The sequence below is a fragment of the Salvelinus alpinus genome, chromosome 27, assembly GCF_045679555.1.
Source record: "Salvelinus alpinus chromosome 27, SLU_Salpinus.1, whole genome shotgun sequence".
NCBI lineage: Eukaryota > Metazoa > Chordata > Actinopteri > Salmoniformes > Salmonidae > Salvelinus > Salvelinus alpinus.
The window spans coordinates 38,250,712-38,274,863 of record NC_092112.1 but is presented as its reverse complement, the minus strand read 5'-3'; the positions used below and the strand labels follow the sequence as shown (position 1 = coordinate 38,274,863).

The 24,152-nt window shown below is 43.0% G+C and overlaps 3 protein-coding genes across 4 annotated transcripts; 1 reads left to right on the top strand and 2 right to left on the bottom strand.

Annotated features, from left to right (window-relative positions):
- Nucleotides 1-261: 261 nt before the first annotated feature.
- LOC139556520 (syntaxin-binding protein 6-like) lies at nucleotides 262-6,406 on the bottom strand. Its single transcript, XM_071370576.1, has 7 exons — nucleotides 6,269-6,406; nucleotides 5,493-5,680; nucleotides 4,101-4,231; nucleotides 3,655-3,994; nucleotides 3,247-3,345; nucleotides 2,392-2,564; nucleotides 262-2,040 (listed from the first exon to the last, which is right to left on the bottom strand). The coding sequence occupies exons 2-7, from the start codon at nucleotides 5,644-5,646 to the stop codon at nucleotides 2,017-2,019; spliced, it is 921 nt and encodes a 306-aa protein (XP_071226677.1). The 5' UTR covers nucleotides 5,647-5,680; nucleotides 6,269-6,406; the 3' UTR covers nucleotides 262-2,016.
- Nucleotides 6,407-7,543: 1,137 nt separating this feature from the next.
- LOC139556517 (phospholipase DDHD1-like) lies at nucleotides 7,544-19,469 on the bottom strand. Of its 2 annotated transcripts, none has more exons than XM_071370571.1 (13): nucleotides 18,283-19,469; nucleotides 17,854-18,057; nucleotides 17,330-17,458; nucleotides 16,876-17,023; nucleotides 16,426-16,535; nucleotides 15,944-16,050; nucleotides 15,300-15,559; nucleotides 12,553-12,631; nucleotides 12,291-12,440; nucleotides 11,949-12,013; nucleotides 11,594-11,775; nucleotides 10,660-10,911; nucleotides 7,544-9,913 (listed from the first exon to the last, which is right to left on the bottom strand). In XM_071370571.1, exons 1-13 carry the CDS (start codon nucleotides 19,058-19,060, stop codon nucleotides 9,729-9,731), a joined length of 2,649 nt encoding a protein of 882 aa, XP_071226672.1. In that variant the 5' UTR covers nucleotides 19,061-19,469; the 3' UTR covers nucleotides 7,544-9,728. The 2 variants fall into 2 exon arrangements, with proteins under 2 accessions (XP_071226672.1, XP_071226673.1); XM_071370572.1 differs by having other exon boundaries at nucleotides 17,875-18,057.
- cgrrf1 (cell growth regulator with ring finger domain 1) lies at nucleotides 19,442-24,046 on the top strand. The gene is made up of 6 exons (XM_071370575.1): nucleotides 19,442-19,682; nucleotides 20,713-20,852; nucleotides 21,451-21,631; nucleotides 22,212-22,359; nucleotides 22,672-22,779; nucleotides 23,089-24,046. The coding sequence occupies exons 1-6, from the start codon at nucleotides 19,579-19,581 to the stop codon at nucleotides 23,431-23,433; spliced, it is 1,026 nt and encodes a 341-aa protein (XP_071226676.1). The 5' UTR covers nucleotides 19,442-19,578; the 3' UTR covers nucleotides 23,434-24,046.
- Nucleotides 24,047-24,152: the final 106 nt, after the last annotated feature.

Sequence of the window (24,152 nt, the reverse complement as noted above, 5' to 3'; positions counted from 1 at the left end):
AAAGGAACACTCCACCCCAAAACTGTCTTTCAGTATTTGTTTCATTGGTCCATTGTTGAGTCTCAAAATGTTTTGCTTGTCAGCAATCAAGTTCTCAAGATATGCAACTATCAAAATTCATCAGTCGGGGATGATTTCTGTATCCTGTTGCTGCATCTTGCATCATATATGACACAAAAAGCATCATTCAGGGATGATTTCTGTATTTTGAAAGTTCGATATCTTGAAAACGTGATTGCTGACAAGCAAAAACAGTCAAACTATGTCAATGGACTAATGAAAAAAATACCAAAAGATAAGAGTTAAGGAAAACGCCATCCCAAAACGGTCTGTACTGAGTAGAATAAAAATATTATCACTGGGCATCAAAACAGCAAACAGCATTTAGCTAGACCTTCAACAACTACACCTTCATCTTAACCAACCCTCATCACTAACCAACTGAACCATCTCATCTCTACCAGTCTCCTCATCACTAACCAACTCCCCGGTATCATCTATACAGTGTTAATCAGAAACTTCATCACACCAACGTCGTCCCCAGGATCAATTTGCTACCGCATAGAGCCGGCTGGGTGGACGTGATAACCATCACACGCCAACATTCAGTCAACATTAAATACCTTCCTTATGACCTCACCTAGAAGAACCCTGGTCTACATACGTGAACCCACCATTCCAACTGCTACACGCAACTCTTTTTTGACATGGAACCAGCATTTGAAGGACATGCATACATGTAGATATGGCACAAGAGACAAAAACAGATGACATACGTGACAAGACAGTGACAATTCAGGGGATCAATTAATCCAAACACGATTAGACAAAGACAAGAGACAAGAGCAAGGATCAAATAGGAACATATTAACTTGAATTTGGAATAGTGACTAATCAATGGTTTTGATACAAGCAGGGAAAGAGCACTGGAGGAATTGAGCATTGAAAAACAGTGAAAGCAAATGAGTGCATATTCCACTTTAGAAAGAGCAAAGAAATCAAGACTATTACACAATCACGCAAAGAAAAAAAAGGATTTCACCAGGTGTTCCTTGTTCCCCTGCACCTGCTCTGACAACCATGAAGGCAATAACCTTAAAACAGCCACACTTAAGCATTCAATGCCATTCAAACATTCAATGAATGTGCAATTTGTTAAAAATAAAAATAAAAATAAAAAATCTACAAAATGGGTTTGTCACATACTTCGTAAACAACAGGTGTAGACTAACAGTGAAATGCTTACTTATGGGCCCTTCACAACAATGCAGAGAAAGAGAAAAAAAAATGTGGGAAAATAATAACACCAGGAATTCATTTGCAATCCGATTTGCATCGGTTCGTGCCAATATTCACAAGCTGCTCTTTGTGTGTGCCTATTCAGTCATAAATGATCAATAATTTATGCAATGAGCAACAACAACAAAAAACAGCACTGAAATTATACATTCATGGTGGAGACACGTAGGTTCTCAACTTCACTTGTCAGCTGTTCACTGTGTGAATTCATGAATCCATATTTAAAAGATCTAAAGCCGCACAAAAAATCCTTGTTATCAGAGAAGAGGCTACTGAAGCAGGGACGACGTGTACACTCAAACAGTGGGAGCATTGTGACACTACATTGCCATCCAGTATAACAACTATCTATCCCATGAAAGGACACCATCATGTAATCCACAGGTCCAGTTCTAGAGGTGAAAGGTCATTCTTTAATCCTGGGGGGTCCATAACTGGGCCGTCCTCCCCACTGCCCATCTGTAAACATTTTAAAGTCCTTCTGACACAAGTGACAGTTGCTTGTCCACAGTCTAAGTCCTAATAGCAAGCGCAATAACCCAGTACTAGACAGGATTCTTCAGAGGAATTGCAGTGTGACCACTGGGTATCAACTCAGTCCAACATTAGTCCATTAGTTTCAACTTAGTCAAAGATTAGTATAAATGTTATTACATAGAATTAACAAGAAAATTAGGGCCAACGACTCCAGGAGCAGTTCCACAGGAAGATATGCCTCTAGTTTGAATACTTCAGAGCCAGCTAGAGGAGAAAGAAAATCATAATTTACACATTCTAGATAATTTCCTATGAAATAAAAACTTTTTTTCTCTCACTTCGATGGGCCTCTTGGGAGGGCATTCTAGGGCCTGATATTTGTTGATGAGGTTGACTGTAGCTCTGCTGGCTTTCTCAGTGGGTAAACGTTCTGAACAAAGTCAATGTACACAGCAGGATAGCCGTAGTGTGGAATGATGCACACTTCATAATAAAAGTGGGACCAAAGTGGACCAAACTCAGGGGGTGAAGTCAAACTTTTACCCACATGCTGAATCTCTGTGTGTGTTAGCGTGTGCGTGTAAACTATTTACATTCAACAATGCTATATCACACCTTGTGAGCAGTGTCTGCAAACTGCTGGGCTTTGTGCATTAGGTCTACCGTCTTGTCCTCGGCCCGGCCCAGTCTCTCCCCACGCTCCTGCAGGGCCTGGCTGGCCCTCTGGACTACACTACCCATACTGCCCCCTGGAGGGCGCTGCCCACTGGGACCTGCTCTAGGACCTGCTGCACAACACACAGGGACAGAGAGTAGTGCATCAGAGATGGGATACTAAGAAGAATGCAAACAAATCCTGTTCATTGATAATTAACAATTATAAAACAGCCGAGTTCAGTATGTTCATGGGTGAAAGTGTCAAAGAGAAGGAGTGCTGATCTAGGATCTGTCCATATAATAATATTCATTATGATCCAAAAGGCACTCCTACACTGAGACGCTTTGTGGATACAAGCCTGGACTGGTCAGCTTAGGACAAAGACTCCGCAACATTTGCTGTTGGTCTGTGTCTCTAGGCCCTGCTACCGCCTGGCACCTCTCCCAGTGCTACACATGACAACCCCCCTGTCAGCGGGTTCAATGGGGAGCCGCGTTCCTTCTCAGTCTCCCTGCCCCGGAGACTCAAGGCCAGCCTTTGTTTTTTAGCAGGAGGTTTGGACACAAAGTCACCACTCATCTAGGCACAACCTCATAGAAGAGCCATTCTCTACTGCAGTGGAGAGGTGTAACAGAAGACAATAGACCAAACCCATCCATCTCCTGAGAGAGGATTAGGAATCCATGAGAATAGAACAGATACAGCCACAGGCCTACTAAGGTCATCACCACATGCCTTTTGTCATCTCTGCAAAGATTGTGTTGCTACTCAGTGAGTATTAGGGGTTATTTGGCCTTTTTTGACTCACTTACCTCCAGCCTGAGAACGGCTTTGGTTTGAAACCATCACCTTCTTCATGCGGTTGAAAAAGACCTTGCAACGGTACAGGACCAGATTCATTTTGCAGGCATCTGTTAAAATGACAACAAAGACTCAAATAGTGGAATCTGATAATAGCCGTATTATAACCAAATAGAAACTACAGAATCAAACATGAAATTGGAGTCCCTGCCATATTATATGAGACGAGAAGACAAGCCACTCCTAGGGTTGACCCAGTGGTCCCAGAACAATTCACACTCACATATGACCCAAATTCGCTCCCTAACCCTTCCCCTAGCACTCCGATTTGAAAACATGGAAGGGTTAGGACCAAGGAGAAGGGAGGGAATTGGGACCGACTGTTGATAGACTGTGCTTATCCTTCAGCACTCCCTTACCTCCCGTGAGTTTGGACTGACAGTTGACAAACTCAGTATGACGGGGCCTGGGACCCACGGTGCTCTTCCGTCTAGCCTGGGCCCCTGGTCCTCCTATCTGGCCCCCTTGGGCCCCTGGGCTACCCTGGCCCCCTTGGGCCCCTGGGCTACCCTGGCCCCCTTGACCTCTTTGGCCCTTCTGCTGGTCTCCAGCTGGGCTACCAGGGACCCCCTCCTTGCCTTCCCAATAGGTCTGACAGGCGTGGTACATGATCTGGATGAAGATGCACTTCTCTGGCGCTGAGCTGGCCACCCATTGGTCAAAGGCGTTGTCGAACACCAGGTCAAACTCTGGGCAGTCCTGAGGGAGACACACAGGAGGGATACAATATAGGTCACAGGACAGTAGGGGGAATAGTGGTCTAAACATCCCAGCCAATAGGCATGTATACTGGTGGTGATGTCACCTTGTTGGGGTTGATGCCGTTGACCTGGCGAAGCTGCTCCACGGCCCACTGTGACCTTCTGGTGAAGGGGGCGGAGCCTCCAAATCGCTTGACTTTGGTGATGAGGAGCTGAGCTGGCCTCTTATTGGTCACTGGGGGATTGGGAGGGGTCAAGGGTTTACAAATATGCCAATACTGAAAGGTAAGCAAGCACACTTCACAACATCCATAATAGAGGAAGAAAATGTAAATGTACTCCCTACTAGAATGAAGATAGAAGATTAAAAGACACTTGATAAGACTGGCTATCCAGTAATGGATATGCGTTTCATTGTGAACAAATTAACCCAACACAGAAGGCATTAGAAATCAGTCACCATCACAGATCAACAAACAGACCGCCAATGCCTATTCTTCTTCAGTGGTTTCTCTTGTTCACACGATAAGAGGGTTTTGTAACGGGGGGGAGATTGGCAGTGCCAGCTGAGGACACCCAGCCAGCCATCACCCACCCATCAGTGGTGTTTGGGTAGGGCCAGTGAATGACCGTGGCTCTGGGTGACTTCATCACAGTAACAATAGCGACTATGAAGACGGGTGACACTGAACACAGCTAAATATATGTGAATGATCCTTCCTGCTCAATTTTAGGATCCATGTCCTCTGACAGTGTCAGATGCAAAGATCTTAGATTACCAGCAGCACAATATCATTATTGCAACACGATGAATACCTCTGCATCCTTCTCTTCAGACAATGCCACTATGAGACAGTTAAAACGCAGATTTTCAATAACCTACTGAACAAGCGAGTTGTACGTAGCAGGACTACAGAGTAGCAACAGGACAGTGAACTGTAAAAGTCACACTGATCTATCAACCTGTCATCTCAGTATACCTGGGCCCGTATTCACGTCGAGTCTCAATGTAGGAATGCTCGTCTGGATCAGGTCTCTCCCCTCTTATTCATTATGATTTAAAGCTGCAATATGTAACTTTTTGGGCTACCTGACCAAATTCACATAGAAAGGTGAGTTATAGATCTGTCATTCTTATTGAAAGCCAGTCTAAGAAGCTGTAGATCTGTTCTATGTGCGTCATTTCTATGCTTCAAGTTCTTAAGTTTCGTTTTTGAGACTTTTACTAATCGGTTTTGTACACTAGTTTAAAAACAGCAGAAAATACTATATTTTTGGCTATGGAAAATATATTTCACAGCAGTTTAGATGGTAGTGATTCTCTAAACTTGCTTGTTGTCAAATAAACTGATTTATATGACAATTTCTGCATAGTGCAAAAAGGCAAAACTGATCCTAGATCACCACCTACTCTGAGACACTTTTTTCCAACAAAAAAAATGTTGATTGCAGATGTAGTCATGAAGTTGTTTTTTTTTTTTTTAAATAGGTGTTACCTGACAAACAGATGTATGTCATGTATTCTCCCTTGCCTCCAGTGGGCAGAAAGGGGATCCTTTTCCTCTTTCTCCTCTTCACCTCCACAGCCACTAGCATCCTCTCATCCCGGGGAGCAAATACCTCCCTGTTGATAGCTGACTGGATATTCATGGTGGAACTGGGTGTAGGATATTTGATGAGTGATCTATGAAGATAGTAGACAGTGAGACTGATGATTAGATTAGTTTATTAGTCACATGCACAGGGTCACAGATGTAATTGTAGGGTACAGTGAAATTCTTATGCCCCTGAGCTCCAACAGTCCAGGTCAAAAAAAGAGAAGTGAATGACAATCATTTTAAAAAAATAAGTGAGATATATATACATACACACACACACACACAAGTGTAGCAATGATAAAGGTCCATTGGTGGGTGGGGGCAGGGTAAGTGTCCGTTGGGGGTGGGGGGTGGGGGGTGGAATGTCCATAGGGAGAGTAAGTGAGAAGTGAATGAAACATTAATATATACATATTCATTCATGTAATCTTGATTTCCTGTGTGTCATATATAGACCATCATTAAACATCAAGGACCCTTAGAGGGTTATTTCTAACTAGTAAAGTGGTGAACGTTACACCTCTAAAAGTGGCAGAATATTTAAATCAGTTGTGGATCTAACTTACTTAACCGGAGTCAATTAAATTAATCGTCGCAAAATGATTTGCAATAAAATTCTCCATGGTGGCCTTCAGAACAATTTGCAAGAGAGCAGAAATAATCGTTTACAATACCTGTTTTGTTGTTTTACCCCTCACTCCTTCGAGACGCAGAAACAGAGAAGCTGCAGTAATGCTCACCAAACTATTCCAACGCCTTATAACGGTGTTGTTTTGTCACACAACAACAGCATGCCTTGCGGAGAAGGCGAATCTGTCTGGGACGCCATCCCATTTGAGCAAGTTAGAAGTCACGTGGGAAATTGTACTGTTGAGTTGAATCTCATTACAATACATTTTAATAAATACAAATATTATTTTGTTTTAACATAATTATCTTTATTATTTGCAGGTTGCAAATATCTGGAACATATTGATTTAAAAATGTATGTACTCTTTCAGTACTGTAAAAACTTCCCTGGACATGAAACTACTTTCAACGCGTAAATATTGGGATTGATCCACGAAATGAAAGCCTTTTGCATCCCTTTAATATTGTAAGTAGAAATTGTGCACAAATATTTGATTTTAAAAGCCTGTTATATTACATGGAGTGACCACATGGAAAATTCAATAAATCAATTTTTTTTATATGAATAAAGACTAACGTGACAAAATGTCCCTCTGTGCATCCTCCAAAATGTCTCCGAAGTTTTCAGCATCCATTACAAAGCTCTAGTTATTTTGTTGTTTTGACAAAGTAATTTCTGAAGATCATTATGTATTTCATGTGATTAGTGATTCATTTTAAGGTAAAAATAAAATAAAAAATCAACTGTCCCTCATTTTAAGGTCAACCCTGTCATGTGACCTGAACTCTCGTTTTAATATGGTGAAACTACTCCTTTAAAAAAAAGATCTGAAGACACATTGAACATCTAATAGTCAAATCATAGTGAGCTGGTTCTATTCTTTTTTCCCATTTTCTGGTGTTTTGTGGTTAAAAACTTAAAAGGGGCGAGCATAACACGCCAACCCTGTTACCCATAGACAAGCTAGAAATGTTTTCACAATAAATATAAAAATTGTCAAGCTTGCCCCTCCCTGTTGCACACAAGCTTCCATTCCCCGTCACAGGAGATTTATGGCTGATTTAAGATGAAGTCGTCAACACTGTTACGGTCAACCTTGTTATTTTATTTGGCACTTACTGAAGTATTTTTTTATTTAACCTCTTCTGATGGGAAAGCCATCTGTTTTGTGTTAGGTTTGAACATGTGCTCTTTTTGACAGAATGTTAAAATTAGGTGGCGTTACACTACTCAAAAGGCACCTAATTGGTGGAATGACCGATGGGCTGTCTTGTCTTTGTTCATGAGTACATTTGAATAAACTGAGACCACAGACAGCTGTAGAGATACATTTTAATGTATAACAAAAGGTTTACCAAGGTTAAACATTACATCATTAATTTGAACAAAACACAGGTTAAAAAGAGTGAGCAATGAGCATGACAGTGGATTGGGCAGTAAGTGGAAACATGACAGAAAAATAGTGTCCTCTAGTGCAAGGCAAATGGGAGTATAGCTGAAGAATAGACTACCCACAACACAATCAATCACAATTCAATGCCCTTAGGGTACAGTACATTTTGCCTCGAATGACAACTCTATGCACAATTAAGAGAAGACATCTATGTCAGTTAAACATTATGGCACATGAATGGGTAAGTTGTATCATAAGGAAGAAGGAGGTATCAGCGTGCTATGTTTGAGTGTAACAGTGACAGTGTGACATGTAAACCAGGATATGCAAAACCAAGGAGAAGCACAAACAAAATTCTCTAAATACTCTTTTCACACTACTGAGCCAAACTTAATCAAGCTGTATTGGACTGGCCTGGTTACGTATACACCATAGTTGCTGGAATGACGGCTAGAAAGGACAAAGTGAAAAGAAAATATCTGTGCCAGCACAGTACAGTTCGGCTCGGCCATATAGTGTGAATCAGGCATTTGTAAGCGCAGATGCAATGGGATGACACAGTAGCATACCTAGGAATCTGACAGTATGACTTAACAAGGGATGCACTCAAACACATCTGAGGAGAACTTAAAAAGCAAACATTCACAAGAAAGTAAAAAGTCATACTCTTAACACATACTGTGTACAAAATACATGACACCAAACATTTAAAAAAAACTTCCTGATGGCAAGCTTGATTGATCATTGATTATGGCAGAGATCCAATTTGAGTGATGTCATTCAGTGTTAGTGTAATACATTTATTTATTTTTTACTTGAAAAAATCATGGAGGAACCCTCCAGGTGGCTTTCAATGAGCCCGCATGCTACACTCCCTCACTACTAGCAAGACAATCTTAAGCAGAGCATATTCATCCCTGTCTATGTACATACTGCATATCATGCTTCGTTTTCATTTTGGCCCGAATAGTTATTGATTTAAATAAAGTGTTAGAGTAATAAGGAGTGTACTCTGCAGACTTCTCCACTGCAACTCTGTTTAGTTCCGTGGATGCACATGAAACGTTTTGAGTCCTTCATGTGTGTGTGTTCCTCTTGTTTTACTGATATGTCGTATCTCTGTTTGTTGCCTGACTAGAAAGTGGAGAAAAATGTAAAGCTACCGTATATGTGCAACATGTCAGTGTTAGTATTACAAATGGAGTGCTCTTTTCGATCAGAACAATTCACAATAGAACAAAGCAATTCGGTGGCCTTCCTATGGACCAGCAAAACCGACCGAACCTGCCACTGTTATAAGAGAGAGCTAAACAAAAACTGTATTTGGCAACTTTGCTAAAGTTGTGTATCCAACATTAGTATCTTTCAGCCTAGTCTTGCAGTTAGTCAGTTAGTGTAAACATAATTTGGCGACTCCACGCATCGTCATAGCAGTAGTTAGTATATAGAGCTGCATTTCATTTTGTCTAAGTATGCTCCATCCAATGTCATCATCATTCATTTGGCTTTAACCCTAGCCAGGTTAAACCGGACTGAACGGATAAAACAATGGTGAGTGCAGTGTTCCGTCTGGCTACTTCAACCCTTCCATAACAATCCACTTTGATCGACCTGACGGGTTGAAATCAAACGATGCAATTGAATGGGTTTCAGTGTGCTTCTCTGAGGCATTCAGACCATGAAAGGATGGATTTGAATGTTACTCTCTCAACAGGCTAAACATCTGAATGAGTGTTGATGCTCAGTGTTGAGAGAGGTTAGGCTTGAGCCATGGCTACAGTTTCAGGAGTCACAGCTGTGTCCGACACCAACACAGTCCAAGAGACAGTCATCATTTACATTCACAGGAAAGAGGAACAGTCTTAATTGGAGTTGGTGGGTGCTTTGGAGGGTAGGCGGTATTCAATAAACCCACAGGGTGGATGAATTGACAGCATTGGGAACATTAGAGGAACAGTCACTATTAGAACCATAGGGTAAAGGGAACGGTCTCTGACGAGATCACCACCAGCTGACCACAGGTTGTGGAGTGGTCTCTGACACACAGATATGTCTCCTCGGTCTGGTTGCAAGATCAAGTGGGTGTGTTTGTGTGTGTGTTGGCTGTGGGTTACGATAACTCTGGGTTATCCTCAGAGAGCTGAGTGGGATACTCCTGTCTATACATGAAAGTGAGAAGAAATAGTGCCACGTCGTGTGAACACCAATAGGCAGTGTGAGAGGTCACCGCCGACCAATAGCGGCTCTCCACCATGCCCTCTCGCAGTTCAAAGTCAATACGCCTCTCCAACTCCACTGTAACACACAGAAAGACAAAGAGTTTCACAACAAACACACACACAAAACACGCACTTTAAATACTAGCCATAGATACTGGGACAAAGCAGTTACAAAACGCAATAGGGAAACCTCTGTCAAAAGGGCATAGTGCGTAGTAAAGTTCACTGCTGGCTTTCGAAAACAATATGAGGGAGTAGGGTCCAATACATTTTTCATATACTTAAAAATAATTACGATGTACTTGATTTAGCCTGCCTAGCTTGAGTTTGCTCCTTTGGTTATGACACCGGTTTGGTTCCTTGGCTGTCCCCCCCCATAGGATAACCCTTTGAATAACCTATTTAGGTTCCAGGTAGAACCCTTTCCACAGAGGGTTGTACATGGAACCCAAAATAGTTCTACCTGGAACCAAAAAGAGTTCCCCTATGGGGACAGCCAAAGAATACCTTTTGGAACTGTACTACAGGGCAGAGTTTATAGATTTCTTCTTTCCAATTAGTTTTTCCTGGCCACTGTGCTCTTGCTTCTGCCTTTGCTTGGGTCTAGGGCCGGGTTACTGTAAAAGCACCTTGTGACAACTGCTGATGTAAAACGGGCTTTACAGACACATTTGACTGACTGATTGATTGTGCCTGACAAGCTAAATCAAGCACACCTCAACAATTTAGTATAAAATATTTGCAATGCATAATTGATCCAGGTCTGTGGGGAGCACTAAGGTAGATGCTTCGGTTGAATAGATCTGGTATAGGGATACGTACATGTGGTGTTGTCCAGGATAGCCGAGCTGGAACGAGACATGGAGTGCTCTATTTCTCTCGTCTCCTCGACTACCGCTAACTTCTCCACTAACTCCGCAGCCACGCCCTCCTCCCCTGACACGGCATTATCCACCTCCAAGACCCCGCTCTCCGAGTCGGAAGGCTCCTCCTCCACGCCGCCCACGTGACCACTTGAGCGCGAGAAGCGGGAGAAGAAGATCCCGCCGATGCCTTTGCCGAGACTTGCCGCGCCTGCCGAGACGGAGAGCACACAGCGAAACTCAAAGACAGACAAGCACACATGCACACACTCACGATCACATGGTACAGCACAGGACAACACATAAGCCTACTAACTTCTCACAGATATAGGCAGGAAAACAAGGGAACATTTATACTGTACCCATCACACCCATTGATTTACATAATAATTGCATTAGACTTGGTCCTATACTGTAAAGAGTTCGGTAAAAAATTATATCTAATCATGAATTAAGGAAATCCTTTATTCATAGGTTCTATGGTGTCAATCCCTGTGACAAGACTTAATGGCTCTCCATTGATTTGTTGAGGCTGGGTGTTCTGGACAGTGGTTCTGTGCTTGGCTTGCTGCTACATCAGCTAGGCAAACTACTTCTGTTTCAGCGAGCTAAAATGAGGTATTTCCACAGAATAAAATAATTATTACACACACACATATATATATCTTCATGCGTGGGTCTGTCCTTGACTAAAGCCTAAAAGCCCACTCTCTCTACTATAAAATAACAAAATAAGCCAATTTCAGGAAAGACCAAAGTAAAAAACACCAACAAGATAAACAAAGAGCAAAGTCTAAAAAGCAAGGAGATAAAAATGAAGAATCCATCACTGAAAGTCCCTATGTCTCTCCCTTCCTCCCTCCCTCCCTCCCGTCTCTCATTCTCTCTCTCACCCATAATGCTGGCTTTCCCCAGGTTCGTAATGGACTCTCCGTAGTGTCTTCGGGCCTGAGGGGGGGAGGTACAGGGGCTAGGGAGGCTCTCCGTGTCCGAGACGGATGTACTTTCCTTCAGTGCAGGGTTGAGAAGCGTGGGACGGATCTGGTCGTACGGAGTCGGACTACTTGTGTTATACCTGTAGATCCCGGTCACAATACAATACATGTCATTCACAAACACTGATTCGTACAAAACTGCTCCAAGGGTGCTGCTCTGCTGCCGATTCTGTGCTGTCCCAATATATGTGTGTGTCTGTGTACTGACTGTGATCTATTCTATTCAAAATAATATACCAAATCCACTACTCACCAGTGTATTTGGACAGGTGAAATGTTACTGTAGTTCTTTAAGATTAGGGGCTCCAATCGGTACGCCTGAAAATACAGCCATAGGCATCATTAAGCACTTCCATCATGCCATCAGCAATCTCGGAACCGGAACCCAAAACCAAATCTTACGTACACTATCTAGCCAGCCACTTGATTTGACTCTGGAAGCACAAACGGAAACAGCAGGTATGTTTCTACCCCTACCACAGCCCTTCCTGAGCCCCTTTCCCTTCCAATCCTTTACGGATCTGCGACAGTATACCATCAGTGACTGACTGCATGACTGAATGACTCTACTGTCTGGTTCAGTTGGTTGGCTCACCACAGGGTCAGTAGGATGAAAGACGTTGAAGAGACGTTGGCAGATGGATTTGGGTAAGATGTGATCCTGGGTCACGTTGTTCCCCGGTCGGATCCCTCGCAACGCCAAGAACACGGCCAGAGGAGAACCCATGCAAAAGAAGTTCTCCACCTATAACAAAATAAAAGGCACAGAGAAAATCAAGAGGGGGAACCGCGGTTAAATCCATGGCTCAATCTAGCTGTCATAACAATTAGAAGGAATGAAATATGGAATTTGTCACCTTAAATTTCAAGGCTGAAGAAGAGCCTTCAGATGATGGGGATTGCAAACCAGCAAACTGATTTTCCAAATCCCGTAACCTTTAGACATGAATGCAACACCAATATTATCACACAACTGTAAATGAAACATAAACATTCAACACTGGGGACAAATGACGGTGGGATCTGGGTCCTATTCAATAGGAAACACCATAGCAAAACAAAATCCTACAGAAAATGAGTTGGAAAGTTTAAGTAATCCCTCCCTGTTTGAGTCAGTTTTTCCCCGTTTGGTGCCTAATGAATTTGACCCTGGCCAGGGCCGTGAACAGACGTTTCAGGGAGATACTTTCATAATTCATACACCACATGACTAAAAGTATGTTTACACCTGCTCGTCGAACATCTTATTCCAAAATCATAGGCATTAATATGGAGTTGGTCTCCCTTTGCCTCTATAACAGCCTCCACTCTTCTGGGAAGGCTTTACACTAGATGTTGGAACATTGCTGTGGGGACTTGCTTCCATTCAGCCGCAAGAGCATTAGTGAGGTTGGGCACTGATGTCGGGCGTGTCTCGCAGTCGGTGTTCCAATTCATCCCAAAGTTCTCCCACACCGATCTCAACAAACCATTTCTGTATGGACCTCACTTTGTGCACGGGGGCATTGTCATGCTGAAACAGGAAAAGGCCTTCCCCAAACTGTTGCCACAAAGTTGGAAGCACAGAATTGTCTAGAATGTCATTGTATGCTGTAGCGTTAAGATTTCCCTTCACTGGAACTAAAGGGCCAAGCCCAAAACATGAAAAACAACCCCAGATTATTATTCCTCCTCCACCAAACTTTGGCATTGCGCATGGTGATCTTAGGCTTGTGTGCGACTGCTCGGCCATGGAAACCTATTTCATGAGGCTCCCGACGAACAGTTCTTGGTTCTGACGTTGCTTCCAGAGGCGTGTAGTGAGTGTTGCAACCAAGAACAGATGTTTTTTTAACGCGCTACGCACTTCAACACTCGGTGGTCCCGTTCTGTGAGCTTGTGTGGCGTACCACTTCGCGGCTGAGCCGTTGCTGCTCCTAGACTTCACAATAGCAGCACTTACAGTTGACCGGGGCAGCTCTAGCAGGGCAGAAATTTGACACACTGACTTGTTGGAAAGGTGGCATTCTGTGTAGGTGCCACGTTGAAAGTCACTGAGCTCTTCAGTAAGGCCATTCTACTGCCAAAGTATGTCTATAGAGATTGCATGGCTGTGTGCTCGATTTGATACACCTGTCAGCAACGGGTGTGGCTGAAATAGCCTAATCCACTAATTTGAATGGGTGTCCACATTCTTTTTTTATATATAGTGTATCTCGGCAAAGGCCTATTTATTTCTGCAACAACACACTCTCTCATCATCACAAATTGGAAGCAAGCTAGTTACATTCCCTCTTAAAGACACGAATGCCATCGGAAAAATCGAGTGATCATTGATGTTGATGATTGATGTAAATCTACAAGTTAGCTAGCTCAATTTCTTTTACTGATTGTGATTTACCTCTATATGTCTTTCTGCTTCTATCTGCTGCGGGTATCAGCCAACCAGACCAAATATTGATGATGATTTAGGCTAAATCAAGTGTTAATACAATTTTATGCTGCTGTTTATTTTTTTTACAAAGACAACAAACGCGTTAACAACACCATAGAGCACAACAGTATGAGTCATAATACCCATAAAACCCAGCGGTCAAACAGAGAAATGGGTCCAATCATTTTCCCACCATACATTTTTCCCATAGGGGATTTTGGAAACACAAAATAAGGGTCTGTGTTTCGTGTAGGCTTACTATGACGTGACGTTTTAATAACCGTGTAAATCTGTCTCGGACAACGTGGCGTTTATCAATATTTTTGCTTGTATTTACACCCTACAAATAAAATGCTAATTAGCAGCTAATGTGGCTATCAAAAAGAACGAAAAATGCCATGATGATCTGGACAAGACTGCTGAATCGAGGCAAAGGTAAGAATCTCTAGATTAACTATCTAATGTCAGCTAAATGTAGTAATGAATAAATTGTCAAAATTCCTTTACATTTACGCATTAGCAAAGGTGCCAGCTAAAGATGACGTGCTTGCAGGGATTTGTAAACTTGCATAATGTCTACTTTGATGCTAATTAGCATTTTCGAATCTGAGAGTAAATAGAGACGAATATATTGATAAAAGTCACCTTGTCCGAGAGATTTACATGGTTATCAAAACGTCACGCCAGTGTAACCCTAAACAAAACACAGCCCTTATTTTAAGTGTATCTAAAATCCCCTATGGGAAAAATGAATGGTGGAAAAACGATTGGAACCATTCGTGTTTGATGGTTAGGTTTTATGGGTATTATGACACGTCTGTGGGGCTCTATAAAGAGGAGGGGGTATGGCCTGGGTCCTATCAGGACACACAGGGCACCCAGCGGGTCCTGCCAAAGCACGCCCGGCATCCCGTGTGCAACGAGTCAAGCCTGGGGTGGGGGTGATACTGTTGGCAGTACTGTTGATATATAAACTAGGTAGCTAGCTCAAGCCATGCATGTTTGGATACCCGGAGCATACGAGCTCCGTAAACAGCAGCTCAACAGGCACAACCAACGGACGGGTTAGGGGGTGGCAAACTTGATGACGACTTGTGGGCAGTGGGTTCCAAACAACAATGATGAAACAAAATAATATTTTTGGGGGAGGGGAAATTAGAGCCTGACCCTGGCTATTGAGTGTCTACCTACCTGAGTCGTGTGAGTCTCAGCTCCTCTTGTAGGTGACGTTCCTGATAGCTTGACCAGCACTCTTGCATGTCTTTTGTGTCCGGCGATAGTTCTTCAGGACGGAAGCGTACGGGGTCCCAGCCTGTCATGATGTCGAAGGTTATGACACAACCCAAGGAGTGGGACACGATGGACACCTTGCCACTCTCCTCAAACTCGGGGTTCCGCATGCAGAAGAGTGTGTATAGCCGATTCAGCTCCTGAGTTAGACCCCTAGTGATCTACAGACACACGAAGCATGATGAATCACATTTGTGTATTAGGCTGCAACTGCAAATTGGTAGATATTAGAGTTTGAGATTGAGTGTGTGCGTGCGTGTATGTGGTAAAATATGCATGGGACATGCAGACAAGTGTGTGTGTGTGTGTGTGTGTGTGTGTCTAGACACATGGCATGCGAAAGTGGACACTATCATATGTCTACTGTATGTTTATTTGACTCACAGTGACCAGTGGGCCCCTATAGTTGTCTACTCTACAACCAACAGACATACAGACCAGCGGTGGCTGGTGGCACCAAACATGGGGAGGAGGGGCTCATAGGATTTATGGTCATTTATTTGGAATGTTAATGAATGGGTGGTGCCACTAATTGAGAGTCTCACCTCGTCTCTGTACAGAGGGCTGGTGTAGTACATGATGTCCATAGCACTGCTGTTGAGCATGTCTCTGAGTCCTCGAACTTTGTCTGGAGTGATGGAGTCCACGGTGTCTGCAACCATCACACAACCACACACACCAAGTCACCTACAAATACATTTCAGTCCCTCCAGTAGTCAAACAGTGGGACTACAAGCAAAATGACCTATCTATACACACTATTAGCTGATGTTACTACTTAAAGGGATATTTTATTTCACCTTTATGTATACAGGTTTGTCTCATTGCAAGAGAGACAAGACAAGAAAAAGACATACATACACATACATATCCATTGTCTATGAGCAGGTGCCGGAGCAAACGATAAAAACCGGACTCTCCACCCTGCCATCTATGCTACCATGAGGTTTATTGGCGACAACGTTTCTCGACCACTCAGGTCTTCAATAGGTCACAAAGTAGGTGTGGCCAAACTGGCCAGACATACCTCCATCCAGGCACAGTTTGGACCTCCACTCCACAGGAAGGAACTCCACATGCTCTGTGGAACGATCGGAGAAATGCTTCTCCTCCATCTTCCTAGCAGCGTCCCTCATCCTGTAGACGAGTAAAAGCACAGAAGCAGATGCGCATAAACAAACGTTACACTACCAAGAATGTTTGGTCATATTTTCTTGGAATAGCCTCTTCATGAAGCTTTATGAGCGCATTATTATTGCACAACATAGCTGTGAATAAGTGATCATAAACAATGGTGCTGTGACAGCTTTACATTGAATCTTCCAGGTCCAATCGTTGGTATCCTTTCTCCCACTCTGCTCACTTTCCCTACAATAATACTAGATTATAAACATATGAGATTGTATAAAACTCTATGGCAGGTTCTGATAGGGTTTAATACAGTATTATAACAGAGTTCATTGTTCCTGTAACTCACATGCTTGTGTTCCTGATGATGCGGCCCTCATCCATCTTCTGGCCTATCCCATGCACCACAAAGACAATGTGTGTTGTTTCGGGCGGTGTGTCTTCGGGCGCTGCCTCCTCCACATAGCCCCGATGGAGACGCGTCCCACTACTGCCAGCTGAGGAGGACACAGGGGAATTATACCAGTTATTATACAGGACACTGTAAATGTAGTTTTATACAGTACAGAAACACAGTATTTGAGCTAGTTCTTTCTGTCAAAATGTATGTTTTTAGTCAGGATCATTATGAGATGAAAAAAAATACATTATAAGGGTGTCATACATGCTTATGACAAGGCTTATAATGCATTATAACCATAGGTGCACAATCGTACCTGCAGGTTTTAAGTTAGGTGTTATACACCATGTTGTAGGCAGTGAAACACAGAGGATTCTTTTTTCACCTCAGTGGGGATACAAACCTTTGGAGAAGCCCAGTCTCTGGGTGACAGTGCGTGCGATCTTGGAGGTGGTGGCATCACTGTAGAGATACACCTCGTCCACACTCTGCCAGTCCACATGGCTTCGGCTTAGTTTCAAACTGTGGATTGCTGTAAGAATCAAGAGGAAAATTAATTAACATAGACCTAATAACTTCATTCCGTTAATGTGAATTAAGTCTCCAGTGACTTTTGTAGAAATCCCACTTCCATACACCACTTGCATGCACTCAATCAAGGGTCGTGTTCCGTAGGTACTAAACGGAAGAAAATTGTCCAGAACGGATATGAAATTGTCCAATAAGATTCGCTTGTTTTTGTTTTCTGCGGTAGCCATGTGCGACGTTCTAGCCATGTTATTTTCTTTCCTTATTCAAAGTGTTTGTTTTTGGGCCCAGAACCAGTGTGTTGTTCATCTATATCATTCACATAGAATGTGACACATACACCCTTCATCAACACTGTCACGCCAGACGCCCCACATGGCACGCCCCCGTCCCACTTGCCATTGAGTCCATCCACTTTACCCTCCTTGCTGTCCACTGTGGTGGTCACCACTTCGGTGGCAGTCTCGTAGATCTCCCTCATCTGGTGGCCACGAAAACGGCCCAGGTGCTCCAGCTCGATGAGGTCACTCTCGTCCTCCTCCAGAGGAAGCCACGTGCCGTCGATGAACCACTGGCCCCTCATCACAGGAATACGGTCCTGCTCTGTGGACGAAGGGGTTGCGATGTATGGTCATGTCGGTCCAACTGTATTGAATGAGCAGGTACTGAATGAGCAGTAGGCTAACTTTGCTCTATGCTCGGACAGATGTGGGACTGTTGTGACATGCTTATTGAATAGGAATGGTATCAGTGTGATAAAACCAGGATTAACAAGACAAACCGCACGAGAGAGAGAAACATCTATAGTGATAAGAATAAGCTACTCACGGTTCCAGTAGACGGGGTAACATTCTTTCTCTTTGACATCCACTTCATAGAGACCCCCTCTGACGCAAACAGCCTCAACGTTGACACTTATGGAATCCAGGTCGATGTCATCCGTCTCGTATCCTCCCTCCCCTCCACCTTCCCCTGTTACCGGATCCGCTTGAACAGCTCCCCCCTCCGCCACATCCTCCGGTTGGGCCTCGGACCCCGTGGCTGACCCACTGGCGTTCTCTGGTTCGGTGGGACATTTCACCTTGCAGGGGTTTAGTTCACATAATTTGCGATAAATGACTTCAATTTTCAAAGAGTCGTGTCCAACAAATGGCTTCCAGGTTCTCTTGTCCTCTTTGTAGAACCATCGCACTTCCTCGGGTCCCAGCTCGGTGACGACCTCCCCGCGGTGTCTGGAACTGTTGGAGCGGTTCCGCTTCTTTGTAGTCACATTCCCATCACTTTTGGTGTACTTCAGGTCGTTTGTGATGTCCAAATAGCCTGTCCCTGAGTCGGGGAGAGAGTGATAGCCCGAGTAAGTTTCCTCCACTAGGCCCAATATCATGCCGTCTTGAGATAAACGGTGATCGCCTAGCAGCAACGGAGGCAAGTGCATTTCCAAGCCGGACTGGACCGAGTCCATCGCCCCGTGTATAGTCTCTCCCATCGGTTCCTCGTAGCAGGACACAAACACATCATTGGCCATATCCCAGTCATTGCTGCTCACGGAATTATTATCCGAGCTCAGTCGACGGGTAGTCGACTTAATGTCCTTAAAATTGCTCATGACTTGACAAAAAAAATTCAACAGTTTGTTCCCTAAAAAACAATATGTCCTACGTTCTCAAACTTATTTATTTCTGCGCCTCTTGTTGACCTTTGATTGACAGTCATCAAAGGTCCAGGACTAACGGTTTCCAAACCTTCTCCTTGATTACTGCAAATGCCACCATCTTTGAGCCGGTTCATCCACTCAGTACCCAGATATAGGCTACCAAATTTGAGACTTTTTGAAATTACTGATAGATATCCTACTACTCAGAGACCCATTTTGTCACTGGCAGTAAGTTTACCTGTTCACTTATTCTATTCGCATGCCTATCTGCGATTTGCTTATAACATTATTACAATGGTAGGCTACGTGCTCCTCCTCCCAAATGCGCGAAAAGATTGCGCATGAGGGGCAGATGGTGCACTGGCCACCGTAGTTGAAAGACGGAAGTAACTGCTTTGAAGTATACGAATATTGTTTTCTCCACGGGTTTAATCATACATTGGTTTATTTATCTTCAGCCAAGATAAAAAATGGCAGCGGTGTTTCTAATTACGTTGTATGAATATTCTCCATTATTTTACATTACTGTCATATCGTTATGTTTCGTTGTTACCGCCGCCATGGTCCTCGGCTGGTAGGTTCCTGTCAAATTGCCTTGTTATGACAACAACAACATTAGGCTGTTATTATTGAATGGAATGATTATTTTAGCCTACAAATAAAGTTGCTAGCTATCTGTGCCGACATTAAGCAATCGGCCCTGTTTATATTTTGTTCAGTAAATCTCAACTTCTCCTGTGTTTTTTGCGGTAATAAAGATTGAAAACGGCGATGGTCATTTGACATCACGGCAATGCTACGTTGACACATCACGTGACAGCATACAGAGTGATAAAATGTTGCAATGTTAGGCACGCGCGAAAATGTTTTATTTTTATTTATTAGGATCCCCATTAGCCGACGGAAATGGCGACAGCTAGTCTTATAGGGTGCGACCCATAACGAAAAATACATTACAGACAAAATACTTTGCAATGTACATACATTTAAAAATATTCACATGTGGGTGTGTGTGTATCTATCAGTTACACATGCATGTCAGTACATACACACAACAGGTGAAATTAAACTTTGTATCGTTAGTGCTATCTGGGAACCTTGGAACGGTTCTTACCCTAACTATAACCATGACCTAACGCTAACCCTTACCTAACCTTAACCATTTTAATAGTCAACGGCAATGGGGTAAAGTCAGAGTTGGGACGTCCCAAGGACCCTGGATAGCATGGACCTTGGATAAACCTGGCATTCGGGAAAGTTAATCAAAGTGTCATTGCCTCAAAAAAATACAGTATCTGGTATTGTATTTACTGAAACATGCACTGTTCTGCACAGTTGTCTACTAGTTTTATTATAACATGTATTTTTTTTTTAAATAGCAATTTACAATGTTCTACACACATTTCTTTACATCATACGGTAGGCTATTAGAGAGCTTTATTTAAAATCAGAAATTGTTTTATAAACTTTTATCAATTTGGTGTGCACGCAATATCAAGTTGTTATACTGTAGGCTACTTCATTCATCTTGTCTGATCTCTTATACACACAACATAATGAAATATTCAGATTTTCTGTCCTATGTTCCACCATATCTCCCATAGGTTTGGTTTCGATGTCCCAGTGATTCTCCGCAGCTCTGATGAGACTGAGTCAGTCGTGCTTGCCCCAGAGAAGAGGATGGTTCAGGTGACCAACCCCTTTGCCCTAGAGATGGGGTCCTCTGGGGTGGCCTCTGTGACTGGTGAGAGAGCATGCAAAGACATCAACAAACCACACATAGAGCCAGTTTCCGGGACCCAGATTAAGCCTCCAGGGCCTAAAAGCTATTTCAATGGTGATTTTGGAAAAATGACCTGTATAGCATAGTGTGTTCTATTAGACCTTTGCCCATACTATGTTATAGGTGTGCCACCATGAATGATGCGTGAATCTAGATTGTATAAACTGTGTGGTTCAAGCCCTGAATGCTGATTGGCTGACATCCATGGTATATCAGACTGTATACCATGAGTATGACAAAACATTTGTTTTTCCTGCTCTAATTAAGTTGGTAACCAGTTTATAATAGCAATAAGACACCTCAAGGGTTTGTGATATATGGCCAATATACCATGGCTAAGGGCTGTGTCCAGGCACTCCACGTTGTGTCGCGCTTTAGAACAGCCCTTAGCTGTGGTATATTGGCCATATACCACACCTCCTCGGGCCTTATTGCTTAAATATACCACATTTTCTTATTGAGTGGTTAACCAGGGAAATATACAACTAGTACTGCATCCATGCCTATTTCCTCAACACCGACTGCCACTTTGAATCATTCATTGTTTTCCTCTTTCCAGAGGGTGTGTCCCTGCTTCCATGCTGCCTGGAGCCTTGTGTGCTGAGTTGTTACTGGGGTTGTGGTGTCCATGCCCTACAGGGGGCGCTACAGACCCACCAACACGGCCCCAGTAAGCTCGCCACGCCACATCTGTTCCAGGAAGCTCTGCACTTCCAGTACCACCACTGCCAAAGCTTCCAGTATCCTTCTCACAGGCCATAATCTGATAATCGTATAATCTGTATCATTGTTGTTAGTATAAGTACATGTTTTGTATATGTGATGGTCCTATGATGTGTTCTTCATTTTTACTCTTATTATTATCTATCCTATTGTCTAGTCACTTTACCCTGCCTCTATGTACATACAGTGTCTAACTCAAATAGCTCATACTCCTTCCTGCACATTGATCTGGCACTGGTACTCCCTGTATATAGCTTCATTCTTATGTATTTTATTCCTCTTGTGTTACTTTTTTAAAATTAATTGTTTTACTCTGCATCGTTGGGAAAGGCTTGTGACAAATAACATTTGATTTCCGATATTCAGGTTCTAGAAGATATTATTTGCTCATGTTTGTCTTTTATGAAATATTGCACATTAATGCATGTTTCATTGATGTATGATATGTCATATTTCATATATGATATGTCATATATGATATTTAGTTGTGATACTAAGGTTGAGGATAGACGGATGGAGTGCATGCAAGGCTACAATTGCATGTCTTTCAGTTCAGTTTCATCCTGCATGTATTTTACCCCTTAACCAAAGCCTCAGTATCAATGGAGAGGACAGAGAGGAGCATTATACCAAGATGCCAGCCGATATGGGGATCACTGATTTCGGGCTTTTGCCACGGGAACGCTACCCCGTAGTGGCTGTCCTCACACTGGCCGAATCTGAAGCAAGGGACACGTACAACATTGTTAGTATGATAGTCTTGGTAATATTTGGAACATTGTCACATGGGGCCAGTTTCGTGGACACAAATTAAGCCTAGTCCTAGAATATGCTCAACAGCAAATTCCCACTGAAAGGGCTTTTTAGTCCAGGACCAATCTGTGTCCGGGAAACCAGCCCATGAAGTCCAATCACTTCAATGTGTATTATCCTAGGGGTAATGATGCAATCCACACACCGATATAAGGTGTGCTCATTAGGTTTAACGTTACCATCTTGGCATGGGCACAGTCCTGGGATGTGACACTCATTATCCCTCATTGTTCCTCTCGCTCAGGTCGCCAGCGTCACAGTGGTTCACGTTCCAGATGACAAATACAGCCTGTCGGCACGGATCCTGTTTCAATATCTTCTCACGGCACAAGGGAACATGTATGAGTTGAAGGTACGGCTTTATTTTTTGTTAATTCATTTGTTTCTCCAGTCCCATTGACGTAGCAGGAATGTCTTGTTCAAGGTAATGGACAAGGGCTCAGTGAGATTACAGTAGCCTATCATTACTTTTTTCAGATCTTTGGTTGTGTTCCGATATCCATACTAGCGTACCGTTTAGAATGCAGGCCAAATTGCCAATACATTGCTTCCTACGTGCTGTGCTATTGTAGTTATTAGAACAGAGTATTCACTGTTAAGAGCAAGTCTGATGCTGGCAGTTGACATCCTTACAAATGTAATATTATGTTGTGTCCTCCAGCCACTATTTATGTCAGCCGAGAGCAAGGGGTTGTCGGAGGCGACTGACTCCGACCGTAGCACAGAGGCACCACCAGAAACACAGAAAAGAGAACCCGGAAAGGATGAAAAGGAGAAGATGCCAGGAATGGAAGATGAAGAGGAGGATTGGTCAGAGGGAAAAGGCAAAGACTGTGTGGTGTGTCAGAATGCACCTGTTAACTGCGTCCTGCTGCCCTGCAGGCATGCCTGTGTGTGTGACGGCTGTGTCCATCGCTTCCAACACTGCCCCATATGCAGAGCTTTCGTATTAGAGTCCTTTGCCCTGTTCCAGCAGCCCCATATGGAGGAGGTAGAGGAAGAATGAACTGTAATGTAGCAGGTCAATATTACCAGTATTTATAATATCAACGTAGTAATGTTACTCATTGGAGTAGCTCTACAGGCTACTGATAGGAAGGAATGGTGTCCAAAAAGTGCATGCTGAATGTCACGATGTGTGCTGTTCCAACACAGATACATTAGTACAATTTCAACAGAATCAAAGTGTTTATAGAATGGATGATATGGTTTCACATTGAGGTGTGTTTTATTGGACATTTCCAACTGTTTTATGGCTATGTGAACATATGATCTAGAAGAATAAGAAACGCACACCTATTTAGGCGAGGTGCTGGCTAGCGGAGTGGAAAACTTGAAAATAAAGGAGAGCCGCACACTCTAGGAGCTCAGATGCAAAAATGTAATATCCAACGTTTTGACAGCCAAGCTGTCTTTATCAGGGTATAATCACAAACACTGCAGGATGACTCGTTTATATAGTGTCAAAAGACACACAGGTGTCTGTAATCATGGCCAAGAGTGGCCTAATATCATTGGTTAATTCTCAAATATTAAAATGGCATACAAAGAACAGCATACAAAAAACAAATGGATAGCATATGATATGTGAGCATATAAACCACATTTTATCACGTTGAGTTTATTGAGGTGCGAACTACTCCTTGTACTATTTGTAAATGTAGATATGGAAAACCTAATAGTTTTGATGTGCAATGTGTAGAGAATGTATTGTATTTGTCAATA

Bases quoted from the DNA above. Each gene is read 5' to 3' on its own strand.
- LOC139556520 (XM_071370576.1), bottom strand. From the start codon at position 5,646: ATGAATATCCAGTCAGCTATCAACAGGGAGGTATTTGCTCCCCGGGAT. The intron at 4,232-5,492 runs GTAACACCTATT...CCAATCCCCCAG, and splicing joins GACATACATCTGTTTGTCAG to TGACCAATAAGAGGCCAGCT. The intron at 3,346-3,654 runs GTAAGGGAGTGC...TCATTTTAACAG, and splicing joins TCAGTCCAAACTCACGGGAG to ATGCCTGCAAAATGAATCTG.
- LOC139556517 (XM_071370571.1), bottom strand. From the start codon at position 19,060: ATGAGCAATTTTAAGGACATTAAGTCGACTACCCGTCGACTGAGCTCG. The intron at 17,024-17,329 runs GTTTGTATCCCC...TGTCCTCCTCAG, and splicing joins GAGACTGGGCTTCTCCAAAG to CTGGCAGTAGTGGGACGCGT. The intron at 12,632-15,299 runs GTAGGTAGACAC...TCATGTCTAAAG, and splicing joins CTGAGACTCACACGACTCAG to GTTACGGGATTTGGAAAATC.
- cgrrf1 (XM_071370575.1), top strand. From the start codon at position 19,579: ATGGCAGCGGTGTTTCTAATTACGTTGTATGAATATTCTCCATTATTT. The intron at 19,683-20,712 runs GTAGGTTCCTGT...TATCTCCCATAG, and splicing joins GCCGCCATGGTCCTCGGCTG to GTTTGGTTTCGATGTCCCAG. The intron at 21,632-22,211 runs GTATCCTTCTCA...CCAAAGCCTCAG, and splicing joins CACCACTGCCAAAGCTTCCA to TATCAATGGAGAGGACAGAG.